The sequence below is a fragment of the Chanos chanos genome, chromosome 10, assembly GCF_902362185.1.
Source record: "Chanos chanos chromosome 10, fChaCha1.1, whole genome shotgun sequence".
NCBI lineage: Eukaryota > Metazoa > Chordata > Actinopteri > Gonorynchiformes > Chanidae > Chanos > Chanos chanos.
In genome coordinates, this window is record NC_044504.1 from 38476334 (window position 1) to 38485016 (window position 8683).

General features: G+C 41.8%; 1 protein-coding gene across 2 annotated transcripts in view; it reads left to right on the top strand.

Moving 5' to 3' along the window:
- col18a1a (collagen type XVIII alpha 1 chain a) overlaps positions 1–8406 on the top strand; it is a 31936-nt gene extending 23530 nt beyond the window's left edge. For both annotated transcript variants that reach the window (XM_030787236.1, XM_030787237.1), the window contains exons 16-41: positions 384–506; positions 607–678; positions 782–808; positions 908–1006; positions 1221–1256; positions 1370–1459; positions 1578–1610; positions 2384–2419; positions 2580–2639; positions 2720–2797; positions 3053–3088; positions 3226–3279; positions 3382–3453; positions 3563–3628; positions 3782–3812; positions 4272–4325; positions 4817–4842; positions 4931–5062; positions 5173–5332; positions 5438–5502; positions 5897–6025; positions 6138–6170; positions 6344–6688; positions 6816–7013; positions 7312–7427; positions 7794–8406. In XM_030787236.1, coding sequence (XP_030643096.1) covers positions 384–506; positions 607–678; positions 782–808; positions 908–1006; positions 1221–1256; positions 1370–1459; positions 1578–1610; positions 2384–2419; positions 2580–2639; positions 2720–2797; positions 3053–3088; positions 3226–3279; positions 3382–3453; positions 3563–3628; positions 3782–3812; positions 4272–4325; positions 4817–4842; positions 4931–5062; positions 5173–5332; positions 5438–5502; positions 5897–6025; positions 6138–6170; positions 6344–6688; positions 6816–7013; positions 7312–7427; positions 7794–8007 — 2385 coding nt within the window. In that variant the 3' untranslated portion in view covers positions 8008–8406. The remainder of the gene's footprint in view (positions 1–383; positions 507–606; positions 679–781; positions 809–907; positions 1007–1220; positions 1257–1369; positions 1460–1577; positions 1611–2383; positions 2420–2579; positions 2640–2719; positions 2798–3052; positions 3089–3225; positions 3280–3381; positions 3454–3562; positions 3629–3781; positions 3813–4271; positions 4326–4816; positions 4843–4930; positions 5063–5172; positions 5333–5437; positions 5503–5896; positions 6026–6137; positions 6171–6343; positions 6689–6815; positions 7014–7311; positions 7428–7793) is intronic.
- The last annotated feature ends 277 nt before the right edge of the window (positions 8407–8683 follow it).

Here is an 8683-nt window from a genome sequence, read left to right on the forward strand (position 1 = left end):
AGCCCAGAATACCCAGACACACACACACACACACACACAAGCGCGTGCGCGTACACACACATACATACACACACGTACACACACACGCACACGCACACGCACACACACACACACATGCACACATACAATATCTCTGCAAACTGTACTGGCATTAGTTACATTTCAGTACATAGCTGGCTACTGATGTTGACTTGAATCTTTTTCACTGACCATTCAGCTGTTGCTGTTCACTTTTAGCTACTCTTTAGCTACTTGATTCTTGAGGTACTTATGACAACTCAGAATGAACATTTAGCGTGAACCACTGGGATTCATTTAATAACATCTCTGTAACTAGACTACATACACTGTCTATATTTACCCAAGTGTCCCGCATTTCCTAGGGTGCACAGGGTCCTCCAGGTTTACCTGGTCGCGCAGGAGAGCCTGGACTTGCTGGGCTCCCAGGACCAATGGGACCTGTTGGACCCCCGGGACCACCAGGACCTGGTTATCGTGTCGGTTTTGTGAGTATCAACAAGTGTTGCAAAAATAATACAATGTATTAAAATACCCAGGATCATGCTTTTTGTGGTGTGAATACGAAAACATGTTTCCTGTAATTAGGACGATATGGAAGGCTCTGGCGTTGGAATTTTGAATGGAGCTCCTGGAGCAAGAGGACCACAGGGGGGACAGGTTGGTGTTTCATCTTCCCAGAAAGTTATATGTTTAATCATATCCTTGTTACCCGTAAATATCAGTTTGCATCTGCATCTTTGTTCTTGTTATTATCTTCCAGGGCCCTGCAGGAATTCCCGGTCTGCCAGTAAGAATTTAACATGTTTTTGTACTTGAAAATATTTTATTAGCATAAGAAATTCCGGTGTGATTGGACAGAACTGGACTGTTTGTGTGCACTCTGCAGGGGAAGCCTGGTTTCCCTGGGTTACCTGGTGCAAAAGGCAGTGAGGGGCCTGCAGGAAGAGATGGCCGGCCTGGGCTGGACGGATTTCCTGGACCCCAGGTACCGAGATAAACATCACAGAACCCTCTGTCCCCCTTTTACGTACTAAAAGATATCTAATCTAATTCCTCATTTCCTAAATGCAGTATGCAGTATAAAGTAATACCAAATGAATATCCCAAGCTTGCCTGGTTGCTTTGATATTAAAAAAGGTCTTGTTTTTTGTTTTGTTTTGTTTTGATTGTTTTTTTAAATTATTATTGTATTCCTACAGGGGCCTAAGGGAGACAAAGGAGACAAAGGAGACACAGTGAGTATTTCTGCCCCTCTGAGGCAGATTATAGAGAAGGAAAGGGATCCTCAGCTACTGGTGAATTATTGCTGTATTCTACGGGTCTAATGATTGTGCTTTGGTCCACTTAGGGAGAGCCGGGTCGAGATGGAACAGGTCTACCAGGACCCCCTGGACCTCCGGGGCCACCAGGACAAATCATCTATCAGTCCTCAGGAAGTGTGAGTTTTTTCAAACTCATATAAACATCACCTGAAACCCATTCGACTCACTGTGGTACTGCACTGAACATGAAAGGAGTGTTCACTGAATTTTTGATTGCATTTTTCTCCTTTCCAGTATGATGGAGTTCTTGGAGGACCGGGACCTCAGGTTGGTGTCAGCTGATGTTATAATCTTCAATGGCACATGCATGTGAAAAAAGGGTGTTCATTACATGCACAGTGTATGTAAAATATGAATCAGGAACTACACAGAGGCTCTTAACACAAACAAAAGACAGACTGTAAATACAAACATTCACAGTCTATCTTTTGTTAGATGTCGTATATGAATTGTCTCGGTGGAGTTATTGTGGCATAAAATAAATTGATGTACAGTTACTGTACATAGGCTGTTCCCATGGAGGTTCCTCTGCTCACCTGAACAGCAGTAGAGTTATTTTGTGCTAAAAGACAACTGTATTGTTTTAAAATATCAGAAAATATATTTCTTAAATTGATTAATCCTTCTCTTAATCGGTGCACACCTGTTTCCTGTAGTGTATGTAATTATCCCAATACCACGGTTTACTATCATACCAGCATGCTTCCGTCATGCCACTGCTGTTACCACTCTGTTTTAAAAAAATTGCAAGTGTTATTAGTTTGTCATGACACCGTATAATTTTGACGAACCTTTGAGTCTTGCACATGGTTATTACCATTATGTCTGCGGGAAACAAATGGCTCAACAGGTGTCAATATTTTCCATCCTAGGAAAAAAAAACTGGTGTGAGAAAAAAGACGAGTTTGTTTATGTAATTTTTTGTTGTTGTTGTTTTGACACAAGCTTGAGGTGGCAGAATCAGAACTGTTGCTTTGGACAAAAGTGAATGATCTGCTGAACCTGAGCATTGTTTTTATTTATTTTGTCTTTATATTCAGGGTGGTCCTGGTCTACCAGGTCAAGCAGGTTTCCCAGTAAGTGCTAATATTGTTTTTGTCTATCCCTTTATCTTGTTTGTGCATATTTACATAGCTATGTTGCCTATGTGTGAGGGCTTTTTTAATGTGATTAAACTTTAAATTTTAAACAATCTTTCATACTTCCCTCCTAACACTCGTCACTGTTTTCGTACAGGGTCCTGTTGGGCCAAAGGGTGAAAGAGGAGATCCAGGACCGCCCGGTTACAGCATCAAGGTCAGACACACATAGTCCATGCTCTCTGTATTTACAGTTCCCTGTAAGGTCCTGTGCTTGACCATCCTCTCTTGTCTTAGGGTGAGAAAGGTGAACCTGGATTGGTTGTTGGACCAGATGGAAACCCTCTTTACTACTCTGGACTGGCAGGAGAGAAGGTGAGTAATATCAGGAGCGTACATTTGGAAATGCCTCACAAACTTGCACAACTTATGCGTCTACTTCTCTTACTTTTAATCCACATCTACATTGTTTGTCCATGATTAAAAGATGGCTCAATTTTTTTTTTTTTTTTTTAAGAATCATTTCTCCACATGGCTGTGCTGAACAGTGTGTGTAAAAGCATGCATATGCATTGTTTACAGTGTATGTGACCTGCTCTAGAGTAACTTCACTTTTGCTTTACTGTTTAGGGTGAGAGAGGACCTCCTGGACCAGTTGGACCACCTGTACGTTTGATTTCATGCTGCTCTGAAATTGTTTGCAGAAACATGTGATGCACACAAGTCACATCTGACACATGCTCTTTTTAATATGTCGATTGTTGTGGGTTTAAAATTAGTCTGTATCTGCTTCACCTCTGCAGGGGCCTTACGGTCCTTCTGGTTTGAAGGGAGAAATTGGAATGCCCGGCCGTCCTGTAAGTACTTCACTTTTTATGAGACTGTGGAACAGCTTGAAGCAAATGATGGCTGATGCAGGTCTTCGGTACAGTTCTCACGCTTTTTTCTCATGACTCCAGGGTCGACCAGGCGTGAACGGATACAAGGGAGAAAAAGGAGAGCCAGGATCTGGTTCTGGATATAGCTACCCAGTACGTCTCACAAGGCTACAAACAATATCCATGGGTTTTTAAAACTAAACGTTTGAACTTGTTATCTATGTACCTTAGAAATGACCTGCTTTTCTCTTACTTTTTTCAGGGTCCTCCTGGTCCCCCAGGGCCTCCCGGTCCCCCAGGTCCTTCTGTGACCGTGGACAGGTTCAATGTAAGTACTCTCTGTATGTACCCTGGAGGTAATGTTGTTTTTTTGTTTTGTTTTGTTTTTGCTGTTTGTGTTTTTGCATTTTTACAATATTGTCATTGTTCTTTCTTCAGTTCGAGTAAAGTTTTTGACTTTGCACTTTTCCCTTTGTTCCAGCGATATGAGGAACTTGGAAGGCAGTATCCAGGTAAATGTTCTCGATCATGCATTTTCTCCTATGATTGACAGAAATGTGGCTGACAAAGAGAGGAAATCATGAAAATGTAAACTCTAATTCCATCCATCAGTGGGCCAATAGCAGTTAATCTACATGAGAATGGCCTTTTTTGAAGGCAACGTTCAGTCTGAGAAGTCAAATTAATGCCCGTGTGGCAGTGAATCAGAGCTGCCAAATATTCATAGGCACTGGCAGGCTTTTGTGACTGTGCAGCACATGTTCATTTTACCCAAATTATCTAGAGCGTAGGCCAAGCTTTTGTCCCTACAGATTAAGATTTAATCTAGGAGTACAACGTAAAAGATGTGGAATGTAGGCACCTCACTCATTAAATCTGCTCAGATGTTTAGAGATAAGAAACGTAGGAGATTGTGTGCAATATACTTGCCTCACTTGTTCATTGCCTGAATAATTCTCTTTTTTCTGCAGCAACAAAAGGAGAGAAAGGAGATCGTGGCTCACCAGGCCTCCCAGGATCACCAGGTAAACTTCACCACCTTGAGACTGTGCGTCTGTGTGCATCTAGGTCAACAGCTCACAGAAAAACAACAACAACAACAACAACAACAATACTAATAGTAATGACAATAATAAAATTGTTTACTGATGTGAAGTAAGATCACAGAGGACAGACTGTAAAACTATATTCAGTGCCGTATTTGTTTTCATTTTCTGATTTGGATATTTTAGCACTAACTCGATACATACAACACATCAGAAATTGCCCAAATCAAGTGGTTTTTTTGTTGTTGTTTTTTTTTATTATGCTGTTACTGTCAGACATATAACTTATGCAGTTTGGGAGCTGAGAAAATGTGAGGGGTTGTAAAGCTTATGTATTTATATTATGATGAATCCATCCACATTTAGTTGTTTTTAACTCACACAAAAAGAACGTGAGAAAGACAAAGATTTTGGATGTTGGAAATTGTATTATTCATTTTTATTGATTATGTTTATTCTTTTCTTTGCAGGAAACTTTGATATTTACACGTTGAAGGTAAGTGAAAACATTAGTTTTGTGGACGTTTGAATGTAAACGTGTGAATGATTGGAGCGGACCTGAATACAGAGATGACTGCCCACAGAATGAACTGAAGGGAGAGAGAGGAGATCCAGGTCTGAAGGGGGAGAAGGGTGAACCCGGGGGTGGATACTATGACCCGCGTTATGGAGGGGTACAGGGTCCACCTGGTCCTCCTGGAAATCCAGGCCTCCCGGTAAGGATGAGTAGGAGTGTTTAGTGTGTAATGTGTAATACGGGTAGAACACCTTAGGGCTGTACTGTAACAAAAGAGGCTAACAACGTCATCCTTAACATTTTATTCAGGGACCCAAGGGAGACTCCATTAGAGGCCCCCCTGGTCCCCAGGGTCCTCCTGGCCCTCCTGGGATTGGCTATGATGGTCGCCCTGGAAACCCAGGCCCTCCTGGTCCGCCTGGACCTCCAGGGTCCCCTTCACTGCCTGGAGCCTACAGACCTAATCTCCGTAAGTACATAAATCTCTTCAGGGTGATCTAGATGGTGTAGCTCTTGATAATGAATATGTCTTTTAATATATGTCAAATATGTGGACTTGTCTCCATTGTTTTAGCGATAAGTATTCCGGGACCACCTGGTCCACCTGGCCCACCTGGACAACCTGGGCACTCTTCAGGGGTGAGAAACCTGACATTAGACTTCTGACTTCTGATTACAATGTATTTTCAGCATTACCAGATTCAGCATTTTAAACAAGCGTCATCTTAGAGAAACTAAGAAAAAAAAATTTCTCCTACAGAAAAAAAAAACCAACCTTGTGTTCTGAGAAAATGGATTATTGCTTTATGAAGCATATGACTTTTATTTTCATACCATGCATACAGCTGAATGTAAGACATAACAATCATTTAATAAAGTGCAAGTGCAAACTACCTCAAAAAAAAAAAAAAACAAGATGTAAAACTGTAATAACAGGCATGTAGCTGTAGTCCCAGCTGTTTAGCATGTGGTCTTAGCTGCAGTGGTGACATAGTCTTTGTTTAATGCCCTATACTAAATTCGCTTTCCTCAGGTGACAGTGCTGAGGTCATACGATACGATGATTGCAGCAGCGCGCAGACAGTCCGAGGGTTCTCTGATCTACATTCTAGACAGAACCGACCTCTACATCAGAGTCCGAGACGGAGTCAGACAAGTCATGGTACATTGTTTTATCTGAAGGTTAAGGAAAATGTTACAGCATAAATTGCTCATGTTGGCATACACTGTTCTTTTGCTTTCACATCTGAATATGAATTTCTTTCTAATTCTAGCTCGGAGATTACCGTCCCTTTTTCGGAGATCTGGTAGGTTATTTAACATATAAATGAAGCTTATGCTAAATTTGTGCCACTTGACTACATGAGGAAATATCACTTTGGTAATAAAATGCATGGCTCAGCATTAGCTCCTCCAGACACAGACACACACAGAGTAAATATCTATATATCTAAGTGTGTCTTTTTGGGCCTTCTTTCAGGAAAATGAAGTGGCAGAAGTCCAGCCTCCGCCGGTTGTTCATTACTCTCAGGACCACTCGGCCAATAACGGGGCAGAGCATTTCTCTCACGGCGGCTCTGCCGTTCAGCCCATTGACTCTCCTCCTGAGCAGCCTATTGATAATAACAGGAGAGAAGCTCCACAGAGCCCAGCTCAACCAGAGTCCCGGTACCCCGATCCCAGATACCCACCCCAGCCCGATCCGAGGTATCCGCCCCAGGTCGACAGGTATAGTCCTGTCCAGCCTGACAGCCGGTACCCCGTCCGCCAACCCAGTCCTCCTGTTGTCCTGCCCTCAGGGCATGAACACATTTCAGGTCCAGGGGTGAGTCCTCTAGATGCTTTATCATGACTGTTGCCTCAAATGATCTAATCTTATCTCTATTCAAAAGCAGTGGAGTTGGGTAAAATGAATTGCTTTGAATTGAGGACCTCTCTCTGTGTTGGCACAGCTGCATTTGATTGCCCTCAATACACCTCAAGTGGGCAACATGAGAGGAATCCGTGGAGCAGACTTCCTGTGCTTTCAGCAGGCCCGTGCCATTGGGCTGAAGGGGACTTTCCGAGCTTTCCTGTCCTCCAAACTGCAGGACCTTTCCAGCATCGTACGCAAGTCAGACAGAGAATCCTTACCCATTGTTAATCTGAGGGTGAGTCAACCTTGCATACCAATGATGAGGTCTCACGCCCTAAATTTACAAGACCCTTTCTTTTGATATCCATATATGTATGATTTAAAGAACCGCATGCTTCACACCCTTCAAGGAGGAGTAGTGGAAGAACACCAATAAGCAGTTTAGAATGGGGGGATTGGTTGTGGTTCCATGTGGTCATGTTTAGAACAGGGGGATTTGTTGTGGTTCCATGTGGTCATGTTTAGAACAGGGGGATTGGTTGTTGTTCCATGTGGTCATGTTACATCATCATAGTTGTTGCTCCATCCTTCAGGACCAAGTGTTGTTCAGCAGCTGGGAGTCTCTGTTCAATGAGGCTGAAGGCAGGATGAAGGAGAATGTTCCCATCTACTCGTTTGATGGCAGAGATATCTTCAGAGACAGTGCATGGTAAGTCACGCTAACCACATCCTTAAGGACCCCAGATGATGTGTCATGATGAGTGTTCAGACAATCGCTTTAGATGTATATTCCCACACAGTAACATTTTATTATGATATTTCCATGAACTTAAATATCCACTACCATCATTTCTACATTTCTGATTTCAAAATGTTCTGATCCACTGCAAAATGTAAGCCCGATATCCAACACCACACTAATTTAACCTGACGTTTAACCACTGTAATGTACCAATCAAATTTCATCCAGTCAGTTTGTTAGATTAGAGAATGTCTATCTGTATCTGTGTCGCACTCCCCCAGATGCACATTTGTGTGAGGTCAGCTAAATCTTTTGACTTTTTCTCATCCTCAGGCCAGACAAGATGATCTGGCACGGTTCCAGTAACACGGGTCATCGTCAGATGGACACGTACTGCGAGACGTGGAGGACGGCGGACCGGGCCGTGATGGGAATGGCCTCCTCGCTGCAGGCCGGACACCTCCTCCAGCAGACGCCCAGTAGCTGCTCCAACTCCTACATCGTCCTGTGTATTGAAAACAGTTACATCACACCCTCCAAAAAATAGAGTCTGTTAGAGTCCAAGTGAAACCAATACAACTGTCCAAACAAACAGGACAGATGCTCCTGCTCCTAAAAGAAAAGAAAAAAAAAAAGAAAGAAAAAAAATTGAAAAGGAAAGAAAACAAATGGAAGAGAAAAGTGTAAGAGAAGTGGGTTTGTTTGGCAGAGATGGTGCCTGTTGTCTTTTGCTCTCCTCTGTAATGCCAAAGAGCTGGGACAAACAGAATGATGTTTGCTTTTCTTTAGGGCATTGGCACATATGTATTTTTTTTTTTTTTTAAATCAAGAGGTTGAACCAGAGAAAAGAAGCCGACTGAGGAGCATTTTAATTGTATCCATATAAAAATGTTATATATATATGAAATTTTGTTTTTGTGTGTTATGTTTTGTTCTTTTTTTCTTTGTTTGTTCATTTGTTTTGTTTTTTTTATCAGTGTTTGTTTTTTAAGAAGTCTTAATTGGTATATTTAACCAATTTTAGCTACATTTTTTGTGTAACATTTTCCACTTTTTTGTCTTTATTATTTCAATTTTCATCTGAGGATTGTGGGAAACTGAGGGGGTAAAGAAGGCTGAGCAGGATTTTTTTTTTTTTTTTTTAAAGACAGAATAGATATTTATTTTACGATGAAGATTACTAAAGTTCAGTTTGAAATGTAAAAGAAAAAAAGAATTGAGAT